Source organism: Mytilus edulis, chromosome 3, assembly GCF_963676685.1.
Source record: "Mytilus edulis chromosome 3, xbMytEdul2.2, whole genome shotgun sequence".
Lineage (NCBI taxonomy): Eukaryota > Metazoa > Mollusca > Bivalvia > Mytilida > Mytilidae > Mytilus > Mytilus edulis.
In genome coordinates this window covers 51,937,391-51,963,290 of record NC_092346.1, presented here as the reverse complement: position 1 = coordinate 51,963,290, position 25,900 = coordinate 51,937,391, and the positions used below count along the sequence as shown (strand labels likewise).

The window sequence follows — 25,900 nt, the reverse complement described above, 5'->3', positions numbered from 1 at the left end:
AAATTAATGTCAATAACGGATAACAAACATATGCTGGACTAAAAGAGCTGACCGTAAATCATTATCTAGCATTGATATCCTCTGATGTATGAACCTTTACACATAGTACTAACGCAACCACCACTGCATCGCATTTGCCTAGTCCTGTTGCTTAAGACACAGAAAAAGAAAAATCACAAAAATACCGGACTCCTAGGAAAATTCTAAAAAGGTAATTCCCTGTTCAAATGGCATAATCAAAAACTCAAACGAATGGATAACAACTGTCATAAGGAATGAGCATAATGGCAAAAAAAACCAATTCAAATTTTATTGTACATATAATATGTTGAAACCAGGAGAATCTCACAATAAAATAATAACATCATTACATATATATTTTACATATGATATACAGTTTTATATCAGTATATGTATTCAATTCTTAATGTATCCTTGCTATATATCTATATCTGTTCTGCCAATGGTAGTACTAGAAATATTGAAAAGTTAATGTGTGTTGATATCCTTCATTGGTCAATTATTGATCAATAATTATTATTCTTACTTAATTGATTTTATGTTTGGCATTATTTTTCAAATCTTCATCTCGAGCTCTAATACTAATTTAGTCTTATAAAGACGACACGTGCGTCTGATGTATCAAAATTTAAGCCTGGTACCTTTATTAACTATGAATAGTAAGGAGCACTTAGGCATTCAAAGAACGCAAAAAATGAAATAAGAAGTTTCGTTAAATTTTACAGAGCACATAAAATTGGAAATAAAAAAAAACACACTTTCAAAGTAATGAATAAACAACGATCTCCATAGAGAGTGAATCAAAGTGAACGATATCTAGCAATCAGTCTAACAACGTGAATTCTATTTATGTTACTTTTATGGTTACTGAAGCTTTACGAAAACATTCATCGTCACGTGACATATAAGGTGCATTTTGGTCAGAAAAGACTCAGGTAAAGGAAAACAAAAAGAATGATAACAAATGACAAATGAATAAAACATTTCATTATTACTAGTACAACATAGCCATGTTACAATTATGTTTCTTGTCGCGAGCTGACCCAGATACATGTATGATATGAAATGTATGCTGTTACCACAACGATATCGATTTACTTGCATGAATATCAACACGATACAGAATATAATAAAGTTATAATATAGGATTTAATTTTTAATTACTTTCACTTGATTTCCCTTATTACACTCCAAACAGGTACCTTGACGGCATTTGCAGTAGAATGCTGTATTATATCTTTTGAGTTTTTTTGCTACAAAAGAAGATTCGGTTTATATATTTCTATGTCGCCATGCTCATGTTAATTAGAGTCTTTTTGGAATATAATTTATCATAAGGAATTTTTAAAGTTGATTATGATTTCTTGAACGCTGAAATTGTCCCTGGATTGTTTAAACTATAAACAGTTTGATTAATAGATATGTTAATGGACACGAACGACCAGATACAATTATGCTCATTTTCATTTTCATAGCGATAAGGTATTTAGAGGTGAACACTCTATTTGTTATTGTTTGGAAGTTTGTTTTGCACAAACAGGAATTCTGTGCATATATGATTGTTTTGAAAGTTCTTCTTCTTCATTAGATGAATGTAAAATAGCAGCACTGAAGGAAAGGAATGCATATCATAATACATGTTTATCTAAATTTGAGTAATTATAGACATTGTTATGAGTTATGACAATAACGATTACAACACTTTTTTTTGTCAGAATCAATCTTTTTTTAGTGTGAAATAGATAAAGGCAACAATAGAATACCGCTGTTCGAAATTCATAAATCGATTGAGAAAGAAACCCAAACGGTTATAAACTAAAACTAAGAGAAACACATCAAATATAAAAGGAGAACTACGACACAACAGAAACACAATATTAAAATGTAACACACACAGAAACGAACGATTATATAACAATGACCATTTTCCTGATTTGGTACAGGACATTTTAAGACAAAAAGGTTGTTTGAACCTTGCTTTTTGTTATGCAAAACCTCCCGCTTTTATGACAATGTTCAATATAACACTAAAATTGCAAAGTAACATTTCAGGACTACAATACAAAAGAAAAGAGAATCTATAGGACAGAGAGACACACGAATAATAGCTAACGAAAGGAACCAGGTTTGATATTTGATACGCCAGACCCGCGTTTCGTCCACACGAGACTAATTAGTGACGCTCAAATAAAAACAGTCCAAAAGCCAAAACAAGTACAAAGCACTGAGGACCAAAAGTTCCAAAAAGTTGTGCTAATGTTAGGGTTTAGAACATCCTTATTATTTAGAATAATTTATACTTACAAAAATATGAATAGATAATTGATTCAATTAGAAGAAGTTAGAAAGAATGAAGCGTTTGGACTAACAAATGACGATCGACAAATTGCAGACTTTTATCAGCGAGTGTATAGTGTGTCAAAGTTTATGTAAACTTTGCAAAAGTATGTAAAACACAAATGGTCTAAATGTGTGCTCGCTGAACTCATTGAATCGTTTTCGTAAGAAAAATATGCACTCTAATGGTTTTGTCATACATCTTTTGTATCTCCTTAATGTTGTTACTATTGTAGAAAAACGATAACGATGATACTTAACAGGTTTTGCTAACCTTATGAACTCGTTCAATATAATGAACAATAACTTTTATAAAGCGTTTTAGAAAAATAACAATTTGTTTAATATTACTTGAAAAAAATAACAAGTTAATACTAATTTGTGTAATATTACTAAATTTTTCTTTCTGATTTTAGGGTTACCTGTAATGAATTCAAAATACAACGTAGAGAAGAACAAAGATTTAGATCAAGGATGGGCATGGGTGATTATGGTAGCAGCATGTATTAGTGGTATCATAACAGGAATACTTATCTACGGGGCTGGTGTTATCCATGTTGCTTTACTTGAAAGGTTTGAGGAGGATAATGCATACACAGCACTAATTGGTTCTATATATATCAGTCTCTTGTCTCTCACAGGTACATAGTCATTTACGAATATCAAAGCAAAATATTTTCTTGCATTGATGTGAGCATTCAATGTAGCTATCATTGGCTTATATATTAAACAAATACATTTTGTTTTATTAAAGTCTTGTGAGCCTTCAAATTAACAAAATGATGAACTAGTTTTGTATACATATACTTGAATGAATAATTATTAAATTGTAAATTATAAAACAACTGTACATAGAAAATCTTTTTCTTTATTCATATCTTCAGAAATGTACTGCTATTGAAATATTGGGTTCCTAAACCCTTCATCTAATACGGTTGCGTTTGACAAAGTTTAATCACAAATATGAACACATATGGAATCTATATAATATAAATCAATTAACATCGCTCTATTATTTCACTTAATGGAAACTTGCGTTATGATTCTTTGTTGATTGTTTATCAAGGTCACGAACAATAAACTTCGTTTTCATGTTCAAATTGTTTAATAAAAACAATCTTGGGTTGGATCTTGGTTTGCCTTATATATGATTAAAATGGGAAATGATTATGTATGTTTTTCTATAAGTTGTATTTTTATTTTTTAAGGTCCGTTTGCCAGCATGCTGAAACACTTTTTCAATTGTCGAATAACAATGATAGTTGGAGGCATGGCATTGTTTATTGGATTTGTCTCCAGCTTTTTTGTCTGTCACAATTTGAACTACATTCTTATTACATATGGAATTATAGCAGGTATTTGAATAAAAACAATTGAAAAAATCGAATTTAAATGTGTTAAGGTATTTATTTGTCATTGAATAAATGTTGTTTCTGTTCGGAATGTAATGTCGGAATGTTATTACACTAACAATTAAACGTCTGCCTTTGGATGGTATCCTTCAAAAGGCATATCAAATGAGTTCTTTTTAAAATTAAATACTGCAGCTTTTTTTTTACAATGCTCTTAATACCTATGATTTATAAAACTCTTCCTTTCATTGAATCTTGTTAAACTACAAAACATTACCAAATATATATTTCAAACGTTGCTTTATTTTATCTTACTTCTGTATATTATATTAAATTTGTTATAAACATACCGCTATGATGAGTTATCTTTTGTAGAAAGTTAATTAAAAAAAAATTGGTGAAAGTTCAGTACAGTTGTCTTTGATATTGTTTATTATGATCAATTGATGTTGAAATCTAATGATTTAACTGGTCATTTCCAATTCAAAAATAACTCCATGAATAATATTTTCCATTTAAATAACTACACGTGTCTTTTCAGGAATGGTTTTAGGCTTCGTTGCAACTCCTCCGTTTGTCGTAATAGGATATTTCTTCCATAAGAAGCGAGGACTAGCATTGGCTGTCGTAGCTACCGGTGCTGGAATAGGCATGTTTGTCGCTGGACCACTAATACAAGCATTACTAAATCAGTACGGGCTGTCAGGTGCTTTTCTTGTGCTCGGTGCATTGGCCAGCAATCATATAGTAATAGGAATACTGAAAACAAACACAAAAAATATTTAAATAGGAAACGAAACATGGATATGTTGACTTCACACAACTATAACAATTTAACATACACCTTCAAAAATCTCCTTCATCTTGATATCTTATCGAATAAAGCGTTTATGTTTTGCAGTTTTCAATATTTACTTTGGAATATTCCATTCTCTATATTGCTTTTACACTTTGCAAATTATGCAGTTTTGCAAGGCTCCACTAAAGAAAATGCTGCCTTACTAATAACATACATTGGAATAAGTTCGGTCTTTGGGAGAATCTTAACGGGGCTTTCGATTGGTCATAATGGTTTAGATCCTGTGATGCTTAATTTTGGATTTACTGGAATTATAGGATTGTTAACGCTTCTTTTCCGGTACATTTCAAGGTCAGACAATTTACGCCCTTGTATTTGGTCTGTATGCTGGTGTTTGTCAACAATGATAAACCCACTTTGCATGGAATTGATTGGTGTGTCAAACGTGTCTAGTGGTGTTGGAACAATGCCTTTCATTGGTGGAGTTATAAGAACTATATAAGAAAATTTTATTTATAAAAGGACAAATTCATTCGTTGAAAGCTCAGAAGTTAGTAAAGTGATCTATATTTTTTATGAAATTTTGTGAAATTGGAAATTTGTTTTTATCCAATTGGTTTGTTTTATTGCTTGACAGGATTAAGGTTCCGTATACGCATTATGAAACGTGATATTGACTGAAGTTTATTATGATAATATCCTTCTTATTACAAACTTAAGTTAAAGTGCTGTTGGCGCAATGTAAGTGATCATATATTGAAGGCCGTACTTTAAAATTGAGAAAGGAAATGGTGAATATGTCAAAGCGACAACCACCCGACCATAGAGCAAAAGCCGAAGGCAACCAATGGATCTTCAATGTAGCGAGAATTCCCGCACCCGTAGGTGTCCTTCAGCTGGCCCCTAAAATATGCATAATAGTACAATTCTCAAACCTATAATGGTTTATTTTTTAAATTGTTACTTGGATGGAGAGTTGTCTCACTCATGCCCACATCTTCCTATATCTATAGTCATATTACTTTATAATAGATAATCGGAAGTTGGAGTAGTGACTCACACAAAACAAGCTGCTCGTTTTTCCGTCAATTATTTATAAAAAGAAAATATCCTATGAAAAACCAAGGTATTTCTATCCCCCAGGCATCAATGGCCTTAACAGTATCTGGCGCAACTTTTTAGAAGCTTTGCTTTTCAGTGGTGTTCCTTAACTTCACAGTGTTTTGATAAGTCGTATGAAGACGTCCTTATAAATTATTAGCATTATAATCATACAAAACAAACTATTTTGATTAGTTTCATTTGCCAGTATATGAATTAATCAGTATATGACAGTTCTTTTCCATTTGTTTCTTTGGATGATATAGCCATTGTCAGGTTTAATAAACTTCCCAATTTTTCAATACACATAGGAGTTTGGTAAATTCCGGTTAATAATGTTTTCCAATTACATGTATTTAAATTAGAAGAACACTTGATTTTTTGTAGGATTCATCCTTGATCATGGTGGGACATACGAGAATAGTTTTGTTCTGTGTGGTTAGTCAAGTTTTTTTTAGAGCTTTATATCTAATACATATTATTCATCGTGATAGTGTTAAAAAAACCTGTACATAAACGTCAACTTTTGATGGTAGCCGTTTACGATTTTATTCGTCAAATTAACCCTGAAGTATTTTTAAAATGAGAATAACTGTCTTTTTAAGTATGTATGCTTTGTCACAGGCACTTTTCTAATACAAAGTTTTCCTATATACCGGTAAATTTATTAAGGTATGTAGGGGAAACAAATTTTGAGACAAGTACCTCTGATCCATTCACTCTTTTTATTACTAACAGTTAAATTAAGTCGGTTTTCGAATAGCTGCTGTTCTTCTTAATGTTTTTATTTATATTTCAAGCGCGTAGAACTTTCAATCTTTGAATTTTTTTTTTTATTTAAATGGTTACTATTGAATTGAGATAGAGTACCACAAGAGCCGATTGGCTTCAACAAGGTCATTTTTTCACATTGATTCTGGATATATTTTAGATGTTCTATTTCTTCTGGCAGCTGTTTTTACACTGATCTCAAGCAACTGGAGAAGTCCTTCGACAGACGTTGTTGGAGAGGAAGTATTTTGCAGCAATCATGAGGACCAATCCCATAATATGTGCAATGTTGAAAAATTTAACATTTCATTGGAAAAAATCCAAACAAACGTTTGCCCTCCCAAAGACCAAATAGACGAAAATGATCATTTGATCACAGAAGTGTAAATATTCCAAGACATTGTTGACACAGAACTGTCGTATGGAAAATCAAGTCAAATCAATATAAACGCTAACTGGAGTAGTATTCATGGTAGCAATAATATAATTCAACAGAATCAGAATTAAGAAGCGTATGCATTCCATTCTCAATTTTATCATACAGTATTGAATAATTTCAAGTAAACTCAACATCAATAGAAATTTACACTAACGTTTATGATGTTATATTTGTGATTCTCGTGGGATTTTTGTCTAATGCTTAGTCCATTTCTCTGTTACATTTCAGTGTTGTGTCGTTGTTCTCTTATATTTAATGCGTTTCCCTCGTTACCCCAATTTTGTTTTTTGTCCATGGATTTGTGAGTTTTGAACAGCGGTATACTACTGTTGACGTTATTTATACGTCTCCAATACCTGTGGAGTTCACTACCAATGCACATTCATAATGAAATATACTGTGCAGTCAACTAGTTACACAAAGTTTTCTGCCTACAGATTTTTCAGTTTTGTATATATTTTTATATGATTTAAAAACTATTTTATCAAGATAAAAATAGTTAATTTGCTTAAATAGGGACGTAATCAGTTTTTACAAATAGCATCTTAAACTTTTGCCTACACTTTTGTATCTTAAGATTGAACATCAGTATACTACTGTTGCCTTTATTACATATTCCATTTCTTTCTTTAAAATTGTGTAGACTCTTCTCCTCATGTCAGCTTAGCAAAACTCTGATGGCAGCAAGTCTTTGTTCCGTTTAATTACACTTGCTTTTGATTTACTTTTGGAAGGATATTCAGTCTTCTGAGACTAAAATTTCACTTTTGAACCCAGTTCTCATTTATAAGATACTGTACATGATAAGTTATGATGAAATAATGTACATGTAACAGATTCTTTTAGTAGTCTTCGAACAAATACCTTAATTCGAAACAATGTCTTAAAATAAAGGATTTTTCTACCTCAGGATTAATTTACCATAGCTGTATTAGGTAAAACATTTATGAAATTTTGGTACTCAATGCTCTTCCAGTTTTTCTATTTTCGGCCTAATATTCACTGATGAGTCATTTGTAGACAAAACGGGCGTCTGAAGTAAATATGAAATATTAATCCTATGATGAGTTTATTTACGACCACAGGGTGGATGCCACTGCCGATGGAGATTGATTTTCCTGAGGGTATCAGCAGCATAGTAGTCAGCACTTCTGTGTCGACTTGAGTTATCATTGATATGTTCATAATTATAGATAAACTGTTAACAAAATTAAGAATTTTTGAAATACTAAGGCTTGTCTACCTCAGGAATAGATTAGCATGGCTGTATTTGGTAAAACTGTTATGAATGTTTGGTTCTCAATGCTATTCAATTTAGTACTTTATTTGATATTTCTAATAAATTTTTATTCGAGCCTCACTGATGACTCTTTTGTAGACAATGATGAGAAAATGTTGTGTTCAAATAAAACAGAGACTGTAAAAACATCAAATTTATTAATTCAAAAAAGGAAAAGCTTCTACTGTGTACATTAATGACTAGAAAATCTTACAATTATTTGCCTAATGCATCATCGTATAATGGAAGTTTCTTCATTTTATAATTTCAAAAACTTTAAACATATTTTGCAAGAAAAAGCATATGGTCAAACCTGAAAAGATAACCTAAAAAAAATCTTTCAGCAAACTTTTGTCAATCTTTGACTGTTTTTTTTCTACACAAGCACTATTTGGTTAGTACATTTTCTGTAATCAATAGAATATTATTTTAGAAGTTCTGACATCTTTATCTGCAATTTACAAAAGATTGTTTTGTTCTTTTCTGTCCAAATTTAAAATATACAATATCTATACAATGGCATAATCTATGGAAACCATGAAAATGTACATACAATGCAAATAATTAGGCAATTGGAATAAATGGATTTACCATATCCTGGTCATCAAACATAATGTTTATATGTCACAAGTCACACTGCTTAAATATCAAAAGAATTGATCTAAGGCTACCTGAGAAAAAAAAGTGAATTGACAACAAACAAACAGGACTAAAACTAGTGATAAATTTATCAAATGTATGGGGGAAATTACACTACAAATCATGGCACAAACAGTACAATATAAGGTAACTAAATAACAATTGTAACATTCAAAATATAAATGGTAGTTTGTTCCACATAATTAACTTGTCTTAACTTGTCTATCAATATAGTAATATCTGAGGTATGACAGGAGCCATCATTTGGGCCATTAAATTCAAAAATAGTTAAATCACCAACCTTCAAAATTTAGGTTAATTTTACTAATAAATGAAAAGGCTGTCTGGTCACTCTAACCACGATATATTATTTGTGATTTAGTTAAGTCATTTTCGACTTATTAGTTTAAACTGCTAGGTAACCTGACAGAATTGATGAAAAATATATTAATCATTGGTCTCTTTGTTCAATGTCAGATAGTAAAATGCAACTTTTTTTTATAAACATAATAAGGAAACTGTCCTCTTTCTTAAAAAAAATCCAGACCTTCCAGCCATTTAATTTTTGGAACACAAGTCTTAACCCGCACATTTTAGGCTTATCCCATGTTCTACAAATCCATATTCATTTATCAAAGTATTGAACGGTTAACGTTCCACAATACATAAAAAGATATATTTTATCTTTAATAATGATGGAATAATGAAGATATTTCATGGTAATAAATATAAGCTGCCTTGATATGATATGCTTATGACATCCACTTTGTAAAGCGGCAAATGGCAGGTGTTTTTGTTTTGACACAATATAATGGCAATTCTTAAATTCACAATATTATGTCTGTACCCTTCAAAGTTTTTTTCATATGATAAAAGATTAGCACCTGTAGTTGTACTTCAGCCAGTGATTCCATTTGTAAAACTTAACAAGTTTATGATGACCAAGAATTTGTTCAAAAATTATTTCACATGATTTACAGATCATATATCAATCATTTACATACATCAGAAACCAGTTCAATTTTACAGAGCTTAGGGGGAAAAGAATGAAATCTAGGATATTGATCTTCAATAAAACAATTTCAATGGTATCTTTATACATGGAATAATAACAATCTCAAATTTATATAAGCAGGATCAATATAAATTTTAGGAATAAAAAAGGATGGAAAAATAAAGCAAACATAACTGAATCTTAACAAAAGTATAACAATTGTGTGGAATGTCAAATTATAAAGTAGGTATCTCTTCATACATGTACTATATAATGGAAAATTATTTAACATATGTCATTGAAATTATGTGTTTTATAATCACACAAGCATGCAGACATTTTAACTTTGTTAGAAAGCAGTGATACAATTCCAGCATATAAAATGTGATTTTATTATGCATTTCCTAAATAGCAATAAATAGCATATAAAAAATACAAACAAAAACAAAAATAATGTGAGACAGAAAACATAAAAAAAAATGTATGAGAAAAAACAAAATATTAGGTAAACATAAATACAAAAAGGCGTTCGATGATCTTGGAAGACAATAATAAATTGCTCCTCCTTTTAACTCTTTCCACATGTCATGGTTTGGAGAAAACTTATAGTTTTTTTCAAATTGAGATCTTTAACATCTTTAAGTTATTGGGGAGATCAAGCAATTATAAAAGACATTATCTAATCCAAAACACTAAAATGGAAATTTTATGCAACTACATCTGGAAATATTTCAAACATCTAAAAAAAACTTCCAGTCTCAAACAATTCTATGCTTTTATCCATATTCAAAATGAGTAATATTTTAGCCATCATAAATGGTATATAATAATGATAAACCCATCCCTATGTTAAACAACAATTATTTATACAAAAATCTTAATACCATCACCAATTTTCAAATGAATTATAGAATATTAAGGCAATTAAATCTATTACACATCATATGTGCATGAGTGCTACATGATGAGGGTTTAAACACATAAATCACACAAATCAAAGTCTGATCATTGTTTGATCATATTCAAAAATGTAAATAAGATAAAATATAGCACTAATGAAAAATCCAACCACTTTGCAACAGTGAAAGTAGATGTACACATTTTTTTTAAGGATGTATTATTCTGACGTTTCACTCTTGTTGAAATCTCGTTCTGGAATTTCTTCAAAAACATGTGATACAAGTTGAAAATGTCAATGAATTTTAAAAATATTATAATCAAACATAACTCTGTGAAAAAATTGTGTATTTACAATGAAATGTTTTTGAGTTATCCAATTTTCAAATTTTTCAACCAATCAAGTCAGTCATTTTAGCAAATTTTTTTTTAGAAAATAGGTCAGGGGTACAAAAAATGATTTTTCAAGAATCATGTACATCCCATATAAATTTTTTTTCAAATTTCTTAGATATGTATTTTTTCAATCTTTTATAACAAAAAAGTTGAAACAATATGCATATTGTTCTTAAATCTGAGAAAAATCACAAATTGACAAAATTGACAGCATGGTAAATTTGACACAAAAAGCATCAAAATATGATAAAACTTTCTTATATTAACACCTACCTATAGTTTTTTTAAGTTAAATTTATTCAAATGTTTGTTCCTTTTTTAAACTGTTTGATCATTTTCAAATAATAATAATAACAGTGGTTCAAATTTTAAAAGTTACCAGTTCGTTTTCTAAGGTCTTGTTTAAATAAAAATAGTTACAGTTAATGAACCTGTTTGAAGAAAAAAAGCAAGGCACCATATCTTGTTCTTTTTATGAAAAGTCAATACATCCAAACTTCACATATATAACAAATAAACAACTCTGTCTCAATGTTTGTGAACAATATCTACAGATTATATATGGGAAAAAAACCACATTTCAATATATACAGCAAAAGCTAACTTTAATATACATGTACAAAATGAACTTTTAAAATTGCAAAAATAAGAAAAAGCTAAAATTAATTATTCTCGAAGATCATAATATCTAATAAGACATCCCTGCCAATAGTCTTAACAAACTCCTATCCTGGAGGAAAATGTTCATATTCTAAAAAAAAACAGTCTGAATTGTCTAATCTTGTTGGGCTTCAACCTCCTCTTTGTGAGCTTTACTATTCATGTGGGCTATGAAAGGCTGAGGTCCATTTAGCTGTTTTTGACACACATCACAGTAATACTTTTTCAAATTATCTTCTTTTTCCGCATCTGTTTCTGCAGGGCCATTCTTAGCATAGGCTGACTTGTAGGGTTTAAATTGCACTGGAAAAAAGACAGAGTTATGGTGCATTTTACTAATATATGAAGATTCTAGAACAGTATCAAGTGTAATACATTATAACTCCACATGAGACAATTAAATTTTCTACTTAAACCATAATGCTTGCCAGTATTTTTATATTCAAAATTAACATGAGATTAGATGGTGGGATATATGGTAGTCGAATCTATCATGATTCTTACACTTAATGTCTGCAAACTTTACTTTCTTTTACAATGATCTATGAATACATGTTCTTTTTAGTTGACTTCTAACCCATTAATGAGGGTGGTAAATGGGTATTTTCGTGCAACATGTTCTGCCATTTTTATTTCACGTGCAGCCTTAAAAAAAAAGTTCATTATCCACTGTGTTTCGTGAAATCTGCAAAAGGATCAACGTGCAAGAAATTTTTAATTGTTCATTCATCTTGAAATGCCAATTTTATTTCACATTCTCGCGTGCAGGTATCCCCCTTTACACCCCTCATTAATGCATATACAATTAAAATTTGGTAAATCAGACCCTGAATCAACCGATTTCCTGTCCATTCTGGCAGAAAATTAGTCCCATTTTTCTCCGTCAAAATCTTTGTGAAAAAAATGGCTTTACTACTAATTCTAAATCAAACAGGTAAATATCTTATTTGCACAAGTATGAATTTCTACCCTATTTTAATTATGGAATAATTTTTTCTGCTTATTTTCTTGTTGATGAAACATTCTTTCTTCTTGTTTGACAAGAAAGAATTTCTGCATGTCTTCTATTTTAATTTTAAAACCTAGTTTTCCTGTTTATAAACTTGGTGTTGAACAAACATACCTTCCTCTTGTTTGACAGGCTCAGGTTTCTTTATCCATGGTAATGATGTAACTTCTTCCTCTATTGCCTACAAAAATATATATAAAAAAATTCTTTACACTGTACAATATGTACATTTTTTTTGGATATTTTATCTTGGTACCAAATCAAATGTGGCAATGTTTGCTGTATTTTAATTAAGTTTTTGATTCTCTTTACTGATACAAATGTATTATATTCTGTTATTGTGATTATTTTGTTATTTCCTTTCAGCATTGGTTTAAACTAAGCTAGTCTAAACATATAAATATATAAAAAAACAAGGATGTGTCCCCAGTATCATTTTCTATGTTCAGTGGACTGGGAAAATGGGGGGAAATCTCTTATTTGGCATTAAAATAACAATTCTAATGCAACAACATTTGTAACGTTTATTTTGATTGAATAACGTCACTTATTTACATGGCATCAATTGACAATTGATGTTATGGGACGTACGCGCAAGCGCAGATGGCAAATAACAGATTTTAAATACATGTTTTAACATTGTTTTCTGTTAGTTTCATTAGGACATAACGCGTCGCCAGTAAATTTAATTTGCAACCATCAAATCCCCAATTCATGCTGTTGAAGCTTAAAATACAATACAGTTATCTCCTAAATATCATATCATAGTTATTGTGTACTTAGTTTCAAGAAATTGGACTTCAACTTCATCAAATACTACCTCAGATATTTGTTCCTAATTTTACTGCTTCTTATGTGTTTTCTTCTTTTTAGGAACCCACAAGCAAAGGAGTCTACTGTTTTACCCCATACTTCTCCATTAAAAGTACATCAAAAGTCAACTCTTCAAACATCAGTAATAGCATGTTTATATTTTCAAATCTTATCCTAATGACGGATCTCTTTTAAAACAAGGTCACCATCCCACATTGGAGATCAAAAATAAACATTTATTTATTTTACCTAAAGCATCTGTTTGTCAAGTAAAAATTGAAAATGTTGTCAAAAAATTACTTGTTTAACTGTATACACAATAAACCAAGATTATTTATTATCATGTAAATAAATTGTGTGCATGTGCAACATTCCTTGGCAGGATCTGTTTTAAAAACTAACTATGGGTTACCGGTAACTTTAATGTGAATATGTTAAATGTTAACATTCTGTAAACTGATCTGTTAAGGGAACACAGCTAGCTGTGTGTGCTCCAATGCTGGAGGGATTTTCTTGAATAAGCAGAAGATAAGCATTGTCTTCCTGGAATTCTTACAAATTAAATTGAAAAGATGTTGTTTTAACAATAATTAATGAATTGTTAGTATATTGAATGAATTATCAGGAATATTGTGTACCAGTGTCTGGTAAAATATTTTGTTCTTTAAGGTTCATGTGGACCCTGTGGCTAAAATGGCAGTATTTTCACCTCAAAAATTTACTCTGAGTACAGACAAACCTGCGCATCTGTAAAAAATTTCAGGCATAGCATGCCCTAGATAAATAAATTTCAAATATGGTTTATGTTTTAGAAAAAAAAAAACTTACCAGGATTTTGCCGTACACTTTTTTTCATTCCTCCAAAAGGTGCCAAAATAAACTAAGTTGGGAAACAGGTTTGAGAACTTCCCCACAGGTAATAATTGAAGTGAGCTGTATTGTTTGACATGGACATGAGATGGACAATAGATACCTGACAATAATTGGTTATTTAAACTGTGTACCTGGGTGGACCATATCAAGGTAAACTCAACTGTTTGTTAATTTTATCATCTTCTGCAGGGACGGAAAAAAGTGTACTGCAAAATCCAGTTAAGTTATGAATTTTCTAAATCATACAATGCATTTGAATTCTATTTATCTAGGGCATGCTATGCCTTAAAACTTTTCCAGATGCACAGGTTTGCCTGTACTAAGAGTAAATTTTGAGGTGAAAATACGGCCATTTTAGCAATAGGGTCCACATGAACCTTAATGTTTATTTTCTGTAGGAAATAAATGAAGTACATTTGTACTTGATAATTTTTTTAATTTTTGATGAATTGCTCTGAAACTAAATAGAAAATAAAAATAAATAATAAATTAACTTGCAGGGTTTGATAAAAAAAACATTATTAAAGTGGAATTGATAATATCCAATTTCGTACTTCAAAGCTTTAAAAGAGCAATAAAATTTGTAAGTTAAATATCATTTTTTTAAAATGCATTGGATGTTTACAAAAACTATGAGTAGGTGGGCGCTAAATGATGTATTTTTTCATCATAAATGTCTACCCACTCTTTTAAATGTCAAATATAATAAAAGTCCATTTAACTTTAAAAATAAGTATGTGACAAATAGATATGTACTTTTATCAAAAGTCATACGACACAAGTTTCTTGAAATTATAATGTTAAGGAAATTTTTTTAATAAGTGAATGCATTAACATGATTAATACTAAACTAAGTCCTCTTTGCATGTTTTTTTTTTAATTATAAAATTGAACCAATGAATGCATAAATGCTAATTGAAACTAAGTCCCCCTGGACGTTCTTTTAAATTCATTATGAATCTATGACATACATTGTATCATCCACAAATAATATTGTATTCAGTGACCCTAATTGCAAGCTAATTAACTTTTGAGTTTGTTACCCAAATTTACAGAATCATAAAATTGAAAAAGTGCTTTACAAATTTTTTTTTTAAAGTTTAACATGTTAAAGGGACTTTTATTATATTCAACATTTTAAGAGCAACAACATTTAATAACTTTATCACTAAGAACATTGTAGACCTACAAACAAGCAGTCATAGTGGTGCCATTAAAACGTTAAATCCCACTGCAATTGTTTGCACCTGTCCTAAGTCAGGAATCTGATGTTGATGGAGTTTGTTAATGTGGTTTCTCCATTCTCGTTTTTTATATAGATTAAGACTGTTGGTTTTCCCTATTGAATGGTTTTACACTAGTAATTTTTAGGGGCCCTTTATAGCTTGCTGTGTAGTGTGAGGTAAGGCTACTTGTTGAAGACCGTACTTTGACCTTAAATGATTTACTTTTATAAATTGTGACTTGGAAGGAGAGTTGTTTAATTGGCACTCATAACACATCTTCCTATATCTCTAGTCCCAAACAGTAACACAGACAAGTTCATAAACTCTATCTCAGTGGGCACTGCAATAGATTGGAACCATCGTGAGGACTAAGTAGTGTGTGTCACTCCAACCAAGGAGTTTAAATCAGTACTCCTCAGCAAGTGGACCTACCTAGTGTGCAGACCAACCAGTCACACAATAGCCAAAAGGAATCTGGGATGTATTCATCCATACACAGAAGTGAGAAATACAGATACAGAAAAAACAATCAACAAAATAGCATGGAGCACGTCAAAATAAGTGTTTGATAAATCAATGGTAATTTTTAATAACTTATATGACTATAACTTTACCATGACATATGACGTTGGTACATATCCTACTCTTCCGTCAGAACTTCTAATTTTGGACCACAGATTATTATATTGATGATATGATATAAAGACAGCCGTATCTTTTTGTGTTACGGTAAGCTCTGGTTCTCCTAATGGACTGTCTGCGTTAGCTTTATAACTGTATTTCACTACTAAATTCTGATTTGGAATTAAATTGACTTCATCTGTTTTGTCAGCATAATTAGCCCAGTCTATAATACAAATAAAATCATAATTAGATAGTGCCTTGACAGAATCTTAATAGAACATCTAGGATAATGAATTCAGGGCTTTTAAAATATTTTGAAGTAGGCTTAGTTGTATTTCAGAACATCTAGAGACAGCAGCTTACCTCTTATCTCAATTTTGATAAAATTTCTTAACTATATGGTTTTAAAAGTTAAATCACAGGGCAAAAAAAAAAACACTTACCGGGTACACTAACACCTTGAAAAGACATGTGGACATGTAAATAATGGATATTAGGTAATGAGCCTTATGAGGAAGCCTTCTTGATAAAAATAATGAATTGACAACTTTATTTTTTTAAAAGCAACAGCCTGTCTATTTCAGAGGTGGATTTAGGAGGGGGGCCCCCTTTTTGGGAACAAAATTGTTTGCTTACATGTATATAGGGAATTATTGAAGCGTGACTGGAGCTGGCCCCCTTTTAGGTCAGTCAGTTGGCCCCCACTTATGAAAATTTCTGGATCCGCCACTGTCTTTGAAACAAAATCCATTGCAGAAAAATATGCCACTGTAAGCAGGATATTGTATCGCCTATTACTGAACCAAGACAAAAATAACAGCATGTTAACATTAAAATTGGACTTAAAATAACTCTACCTATATGAGTAGAAAATGTCTCTGTGTGGGATGTTAAGTTCCCTCAGAAAAGCTTTTTGAATATCCAACTTAAGATTAATACATTTAATACAAAGCAGCATCCCATCTTAAAACCATTCTACAACATGTCCTTAATAAAACACAAATTATCAAACATTAAACCATCCATCCTTCTTTATTTTATTGTGGCTATTAGTCTCTTTTTTTGCTGCTTTTATTAAAGAAAGGTCTTTTAAGATTAACAATGGAGCCTAAGCCCTTAAAAGAATAAGACTGAAAAAGAGCATGTGCACCTTTTTTGACAGTTGGACAAATCAAAAGCTATAATTTGATGTGATAGACAAATGCATTCTAACTCAAAGGGAAGTAACTCTATGTTTATTCAATGTATCATCAAACTGCATGTTAAATTTGATATCAAAGTGTCTACAAGTACCTACCACCACATTTAATCTCTGGACTTTTTAATGCATCAGGACTTTTTATATTTTCTCCTTGTTGGGTATCTGGAATCAAAACTCTTGGTCTACGTAGTGGTTTATCCCATTGTTTAAGACCAAACACACCTCTTCCACATCCATGATATAATTTAGGTGGCATTACAGACATCTGAAATACAAGTGTAAAATACCTCATATTCCCATAATTGGTCGCATTACAGACATCTGAAATACAAGGTGTAAAATATTTCATATTGGTGGCATCACAGACATCTGAAATACAAGGTGTAAAATATATCATATTGGTGGCATCACAGACATCTGAAATACAAGGTGTAAAATATCTTATATTGGCGGTATCACAGACATCTGAAATACAACATGTACAAGGTGTAAAATATCTCATATTGGTGGCATCACAGACATCTGAAATACAAGCTGGTGTAAAATATTTCATATTGGTGGCATCACAGACATCTGAAATACAAGGTGTAAAATATATCATATTGTTTGCATCACAGACATCTGAAATACAAGGTGTAAAATATTTCATATTAGTGGCATCACAGACATCTGAAATACAAGTTGGTGTAAAATATTTCATATTGGTGGCATCACAGACATCTGAAATACAAGGTGTAAAATATTTCATATTGGTGGCATCACAGACATCTGAAATACAAGGTGTAAAATATCTTATATTAGTGGTATCACAGACATCTGAAATACAACATGTACAAGGTGTAAAATATCTCATATTGGTGGCATCACAGACATCTGAAATACAAGCTGGTGTAAAATATTTCATATTGGTGGCATCACAGACATCTGAAATACAAGGTGTAAAATATATCATATTGGTTGCATCACAGACATCTGAAATACAAGTGTAAAATATCTCGTATAAAGTAAAATCACAAAAATACTGAACTCTAAGGAAAATTCAAAATGGAAAGTTCCTGGAATCAAATGGCAAAATACAAAAGTATCTTATGGTTATTGTACTTCTACATCCATGACATAATTTAGGTGGCATTACAGACATCTGAAATACAAGTGTAAAATATCTTATGCTTATTGTACTTATACATCCATGACATAATTTAGGTGGCATTACAGACATCTGAAGTACAAGTGTAAAATATCTTATGCTTATTGTACTTATATATACATCCATGACATAATTTAGGTGGCATTACAGACATCTGAAATACAAGTGTAAAATATCTCATATCTTATGGTTATTGTATTTAAGTATATTTTGCTAACACATTTTGAAGTAATGCATGCACCAAACAACTGAGATAATTGAAAAAGAAGTAGTGTAAATAAAAAATAGTTATTCCAAATTTGTTTTTGTGCTCAAAATACATTGAAGAAAAACAGACATGCAAGATACAAACAGTCTAAAAGATTGTTACTCTCTGTAAAGACAATTACTTGCGTATAACAATAACAAAACTACCTGAAAGTAACTTATGATTATATACCCACAAACTGTATTGTGAAGGAGATTGTTTAACAGTACAGTGCAGTATACATAGTGTAATTAAGCCAACAACATGGACAACAGGTGTTTCTTATAATTACAATTATTCAATTAACTCTATTATATCTTTATCAATACAATTTTGTGTATACTGTTCTGATGAACTAAGTAAACCTATATATTTACCAGGTATTTAGTTCATTTTAACATTGTTTTATAATTGAATTTTCTATGTACTTAAAATAATATAAGTAATACATGTAGATTTGTGCTTTAAGTAAATGATTTGAACATTTTCTGTGTCTTAATATATAATAAATGCAATGGCTACTGTTACATTGAAATGTAACAAAAATAAAAAAGTTATTGTGACATTGGAGACTAATTATTGGAATGCAGGGTTGGTTAGGGAACTGATTAATTATGAATGTAACAATAATATTGTGTCTACAGTTACTTACATTGTGTTATTGTTACATCAGATTTATAAAACTTTAACCTTAATTATGCTTTGTTGCGTAATTCTTCGATGTACTTGATATTGAAAATAATAATGTTAAGGTCACACCAATTTAACTTCTTGTTCTACAGATTTTTGGACTCCAAAATTTGGGGCGAGCGAGCGATTTGAAAATTTTAATAAAAAGATATTTAATTTGCAAATTTTTGAGGCGAAGCTTGAAAAGTAAAGGCGAGCGATTATAATTTTTTTTTGTAAACATAAAATAATAGGTTTTGACAATATTAAAGCTTGATTTATCACTTGTACTTTGACATTTCTTTAATTTCTAAAGTATTTTTTCCCGGTTCACCAAGAAATAATTAAATCTGGTCTATGTATGTGTGACTGACAATGAGACAATTCTCCATCCAAGTCATAATCAGTTTGGGGACAACCCCTTAATGTTATAAATATCCCTTTTATATGTTTTATGAGGGATCAATATAAGTTATAATAAATTTGTTTGTACAAAAGGGCTCATATTTTCTCAAAGAACTATATATCTATCTGGTATTAAATGGTCAAACATGTCCAAGAATTTTGTAATATTCCTAGACTTTAACCATGCAAGAATTACTATACAAATCCTTGAACCATGTTAACACATTTACTTTAACAGTTTAATATTATTCAAAATAAGTGGACCCCTCTTTTAGAAAAAGTTGTTTAAAATATGATGTTACTCTCCTCTTTTTGAGTACAAAATTCTAAGTTTTCAAAGGTTTTGTATAGAAGAACTATACAAATCCTTGGTATTTCTAATCTTTTCTACATCAGTAAAATGACCCCTTGTCTGAGGGAGGGTTGTTCTCAACCTGATAATAACAAACACAGGTCAAAGTACAGCCTTTAACATAGGGCTTTGATACAGACCAAACTGAAACAGCAGGCTATAAAGGACTCAAAATTATTAGCGTACACAATTCGAAGAGGAAAACCAACGATCTAATTTATATTTCATGTATAGCCAAAAGGGAAAATACCAATGAACAACATCAACAAACGATAACTGCTGAACGACAGGCCTCTCAATCAATCAGGACAGGTGCATAAACATGCAGCGGCTATGGATAGTTTTGTTTCGCTAGCATACAATATAATTGCAGTTGAAGGCAAATCCTTCAGAAGTTCTTTGTACTTTATTTTAACAACGAACATATTTTGATAGGGAATATAAGTAACGGGGAAAGTAACCAATGTTTTGTTCTTTACAGGTATTTCCGCTGTTATAAATTTATATCGGAACACTCCCGCTATGGATAAATTGGTTTCATGCTGAAACAAATATTCTCACAGATATTTACAAAGTGTGGTGGGGTGCTTTTATGTTTAAACTCGTTATATACAGGTTAGACTGTGATTTTAAAAACAAATGTTGATATCTTTTTATAATACTTACAAAACAAAACGGTGCGGGAAATGGACATGATTACATTTCCTGATGCGGGAAGCAGGAATATAAAAAAAATTAAAAAATTCTGTTTTGAAAAAAATAGGTGCGGGCAGATCTGTCGGACAAGGAATCAAATTGGTGTGGCCTAAGTAAAGTTATTTAATTTTTTCAAAATTTCTAATCAATTATGTTAAAAGACAACATGAAACAACCTCACATGTATGCATTCAACCAAAATTTTGGACGAAAACTGAAACATCGCAAGAGTAAAAATAAACAACATATGAACATGATGAAGCATGGCACTGAGACATTGCTAGTTTCAATAACTTCAAAAGGGATTCTGCAGAGTGGAATTGTAAAGTGTTCAAAACTGACGAGTACATTGCTGCAACACTCGTTTGTGATGCCTACTGTAGAGTGGTTTCACTAAACTAGAGGCTCTCCAGAGCCTGTGTCGCTCACATTGGTCTATGTGCATATTAAACAATGGACACAGATAAATTCATGACAAAATTGTGTTTTGGTGTTCATGATGTGTTTGTAAATCTTACTTTACTGGTCATTCTTCTTGCTACAATTATCTCTATCTATAATGAACTTTGCCCAGTAATTACAGTGGAAAATATATTCTAAAAATTTACAAAAATTTACCAAAAAAAGTTCGACAGTTAATAAATAACTGCAATCCCGTGATTTACCATATTTGACCAATTTCCATAAAAAAAATTTCATCATCAGATAAAGTTTGTTTTATTTAACATGTTTAAGTCAAATTTATATCAGATTGAAATAATTTTTGCTCTGCGTCCTTGGCAGTGTGTTTGGTTCAAACTCAGCAATATTTCGTAGTATAAAATCTTTACTTTATTCAAAATAAGCTATTTTTGGAAGGCATGCACGAAATCACCGGACATTGGAGGAACTCTCAGAACAGGGGTTTTCCTAATTTTGGACACATTACACAAAATCTAGTAGATGAAACCATATAAACAGAAGATTTTATGAAATAAAAGTATCATGTTATGAATGTGTTCACAAAATATTATCCAATTGCTGGTTTTATCAGTTGAATCAAGGAGGTTATATTAGAAGGATAGAGGACGAAAGACGATAATTACACATAAAATGTTACTGACTTTTCTGTAAGTGGGTGTTAATTAGTTGAGATCGACTCTGTCACAGAGGGAGATTTTGTCCTAATTACATACCTGAGTAAGAACGGAAACACCCGACATGTCATAAACTGACCAGATATATACAATTATTGAATGTTAATCAGATTTTTTGTGATATTTTTTATTAATTAAAAATTAAAATTTTATGTTAAAGTAAACTTATTACCAATAGAAATAAAACGAATATCCGTCTCATTGCCTCCAATGTTAATTTCAACAGTCATAACAGAAAGTCACTTTTACGTTGTTCCCGATAAATTTCTCTGCGTTTCAATTGCTAATATTCCTTTCGGTCATTACTTGTCACCGTAATTACAGTACTTTGCATATTCGTATATTTTCTATGATTATTACCTGCCAATTCTCATAAACAGAAATTGACAGGTGAAGCGTAAATCTTTGTTTAAAGCAATGTAGTGTTGAATAAAAATCGCTCACCAACTTTCCTTTAAACCCTTTTTTGAATGGAAATTGGCCAAATATGGTAAATCACGGGATTTCAATTATTAATTAACTCTCGAACTTTTTTTTGTAAATTTTTATCAATTTTATTCTTTTTTATCCCTTCGGAAGGATAAAACAATAACAAGAACGATTTTGTATGTGTTACTGTGTTGATATGACGAAATCAGCTAATGCGGGATAACAAGGGCCGTGCGGACACCGGAGTCTCCACTGTATAGGAAAAAAATATTCTGAGACAAGTGCCTGTGGTAGTCAGTGCATGCCTATAATAAACAATACACCAAATGTGTAACAGCAAAAAATGAAAAACCGCTGAACATTTTCACATGTTTACAAATAGCTTAAATGATGATAACATCTGGACTTTCACACTGCATACCTGTCAACCTCTGAAAATGAAAAGTCAGGTCATGACCTGCATTGAGAAAAAAAATCTCAGGTCATAACGCGTACGACATTTTGCGGGCTCAATTGAAGAACAAAAATATGTTTACATATAATTTATATAGTCAATATGTATATGAAACAGTTAGAACATGTTTACAAGTTTATTTCAGACTATTGTTATATTCCATAGTAGCAGACTTGGCATTCTTAAAAAGAACTGCACATGGTTTCAGTTCATAGCAATGCAAATGTGTATTCATTTTACAAAAAAGAAGAGCACACAGTGTATCCTTATTACGATCAGCCCTAAACTCTGTAGCTATTTTCTTTACTAAAGAAAATGCCCTCTCACTGTCTGCATTGCTGTTTGGCAAAACCAGTAATGTTTTAGCAAGTTTAGACAAAACAAAAAATCTTGGCTTGTTAAGAAAAATGTCATGCAACTTGGACATTTCTCCCCAAAATGTACCAATGTCAGTTTCAGGGGAAGTGCAAAGTGGAAGTTCATCTAATAAAATATCGTTACGTAGCTCAGGTAAACAGTCCTACATTTTGACTTTTGGTTACATTGAAAAAGACCGATAAAACCGAAGGTCGTATTACTTCTAAATACCGGAAACAATTCCGGTCAGAAATCCGGGTGAAACGGGTAATGTTAGAAATTCCCGGGACCCGCCGGGTAAAGAAAAACTCCCGGGTGAGAGGTGAAAATAACGGGTGTCACCCGCAAAAAACGGGTGAGTTGACAGGTATGCACTGACTGCCTAAGAGGAGGCCGCTCCAGCCATGCTTCAGTGATTCCCTATATAAATAACAAAAAAATTCATACAAAAAGGGGGACACAGGCCCCTGCTCCCCCTTTTAACCCCTAAATCCGCCTCTGGACAGAAAATGTTTTTACACTGAACATAAAGGCAGTGTTAGTGACGTGCAAAAGTCCAAGTGTGTGTTTCTACAGTACTGACTCAAAATCCAAAGAGAATATCATTATTTTTAGCCGATATCATCCTCTACGACTACCGTCATCGTGACCTCCCTTTTGTACGAGTTACATTGTGAATATAGTTTGTCCGTCTTAGAATACTATGTTTTTATAACAACAATACCCATCAACCATTAATCTGGTTATTTACCTGTTCCTTTTTTGTTTTACCTTGCTTGGTTTCAGTTTCGTTTCTTCAATAATCGATACGCGGGAAAGGTGTAAATGAAAACGCTATGAAAGGGAGATAACGCATACCTACACATGTCCGTCTGTCCGTCACTTGGGTTTAGAAAAATGTTAAAATTATTTGACTTTTGAATCAAATGTTTTTCGATTAAAAGTGGTTCTGGGGGAGGGGGTATTTTTTTGGAAAAAAAAGTATGTTTCCAGTTTTGGGAGAAAAAAATAATTTGTTTTTGACCCAGAGAAAAAAAATATTGTTTGTTTCACCTTCAGCTTCCACTATATGTGTAGTCCAAATAATTATGACGTCTTGAAAGGCTATTATAATTTTTTTCTTTGACGCCTTACTTCGAGTCCAAATAATTATGACGTCTTGAAAGGCTATTATAATTTTTTTCTTTGACGCCTTACTTCAAAGAGGGGGGGATAGGAGGGGTCCTGATCCCGAAATCCCGGACTTAAAAAAACGAATTCCCGAGGTCCCGAATTTAAATAAAGTAAATCCCGATGTCCCGAAATCCGAAAAAAACGATTCCCGGATCCCGAAAGGGTCAATCCCGAAATCCCGAGCTTAAAAACACCCGATCCCGGAGTCCCGATAAAGTTCCTATCCCCCCTCTTCAAAGTAAGGCGTCAAAGAAAAAAATTATAGGCCTAATAGCCTTTCAAGACTTCAAAGTAAGGCGTCAAAGAAAAAAAAATATAATAGCCTTTCAAGACGTCATAATTATTTGGACTACTATATGTGAGGAATTCTTTTTTTCGAATTTCGGGACCTCGGGATTTCGTGTTTTTTAGCCCGGAATTTCGGGAGCAGGTGTTTTTTAGCCCGGGAGTTCATATGTAATGCTAAAATTGAAAGAAAAAAAAATTGTATTTGTTTTTAACTTGTCGCCAAAAAAAAATAGATTGTTTTTTGCCGAAGGCGTAAAAAAAAGTTGTCCGGAAAAAAACCCGGATGATGATAGCCCCCCCTCCCCCGAAAATCAAATGGTTGCTGTTAATGGTGACCATTGAATGTTACATACATGACTGTGCCACTGATGACTGATTGATGTTTATCCTGTAAATAGCCAACTATTGTACAAATAACAGGTATACAAATAAATTTGTATTTGTACTTGTACTAAACAACATCAATATTAACAAAGCAGCTGGGCTGAATTAATCTTGAAAAAATCATGAAAGACTAAAAGACATCTATCACTCCAATCTTGCCAATCTATCGTATTCCAAATATATCAAAGAACTTTGAAAAGTCCCAGATAACTGGCGTCATGCAAGTGTATGTCCAGCATTTGATAAGGCGACAAACCCGTTCCTATAAACTATCGCCCTATACCATTAACTCAGAGACCATTAACACTCAGATGCTGTAAACTTTTGAACATGTTATAGGTCCTTATAGCTAGTCATATCATTTAACAATTAGAACAAATACAATTTCATATGACTAGTACAACATTGTTCCTAGCTAAGTTGTTTCGTATATTTCATTGGTGGTATTAAATTTAAGTCACCATGCTTTAAGTTACTTCATAGATGTTTCATTAAGGTTAAACGGTGACAACTGTATATTTCATATATTTTACAATGACTTTTCATTGCTTGGTGACTATTGGATGTTTGGTGCTTGGTTGATGTTAATGGTGACCATTGAATGTTACATACATGACTGTGCCATTGATGACTGATTGATGTTTATCCTGCAATTAGCCAACTATTGTACAAATATTACAGGTATACAAATAAATTTGTATTTGTACTTGTACAAATAAAGCCTCCTGTTAC

General features: G+C 31.5%; 1 protein-coding gene and 1 pseudogene across 3 annotated transcripts; one reads left to right on the top strand and one right to left on the bottom strand.

Moving 5' to 3' along the window:
* The first annotated feature begins 2,392 nt into the window (after positions 1-2,392).
* Positions 2,393-5,011, top strand: LOC139515313 (monocarboxylate transporter 14-like; annotated as a pseudogene).
* Positions 5,012-8,238: 3,227 nt separating this feature from the next.
* Positions 8,239-24,187, bottom strand: LOC139516808 (uncharacterized). Of its 3 annotated transcripts, none has more exons than XM_071307130.1 (5): positions 24,095-24,187; positions 17,528-17,696; positions 16,221-16,453; positions 12,809-12,875; positions 8,239-11,988 (listed from the first exon to the last, which is right to left on the bottom strand). In XM_071307130.1, exons 2-5 carry the CDS (start codon positions 17,694-17,696, stop codon positions 11,801-11,803), a joined length of 657 nt encoding a protein of 218 aa, XP_071163231.1. In that variant the 5' UTR covers positions 24,095-24,187; the 3' UTR covers positions 8,239-11,800. The 3 variants fall into 3 exon arrangements, with proteins under 3 accessions (XP_071163231.1, XP_071163229.1, XP_071163232.1); XM_071307128.1 differs by having other exon boundaries at positions 24,075-24,185; XM_071307131.1 differs by lacking the exon at positions 24,095-24,187 and adding an exon at positions 23,907-23,977.
* Positions 24,188-25,900: the final 1,713 nt, after the last annotated feature.

Coding starts and splice junctions, on each gene's coding strand:
- LOC139516808 (XM_071307130.1), bottom strand. CDS start 17,696: ATGTCTGTAATGCCACCTAAATTATATCATGGATGTGGAAGAGGTGTG. Junction 12,876..16,220: donor TACCAACGTCATATGTCATG/GTAAAGTTATAG, acceptor ATATTTTTGTAG/GCAATAGAGGAAGAAGTTAC. Junction 11,989..12,808: donor GCCTGTCAAACAAGAGGAAG/GTATGTTTGTTC, acceptor TCTTTTTTCCAG/TGCAATTTAAACCCTACAAG.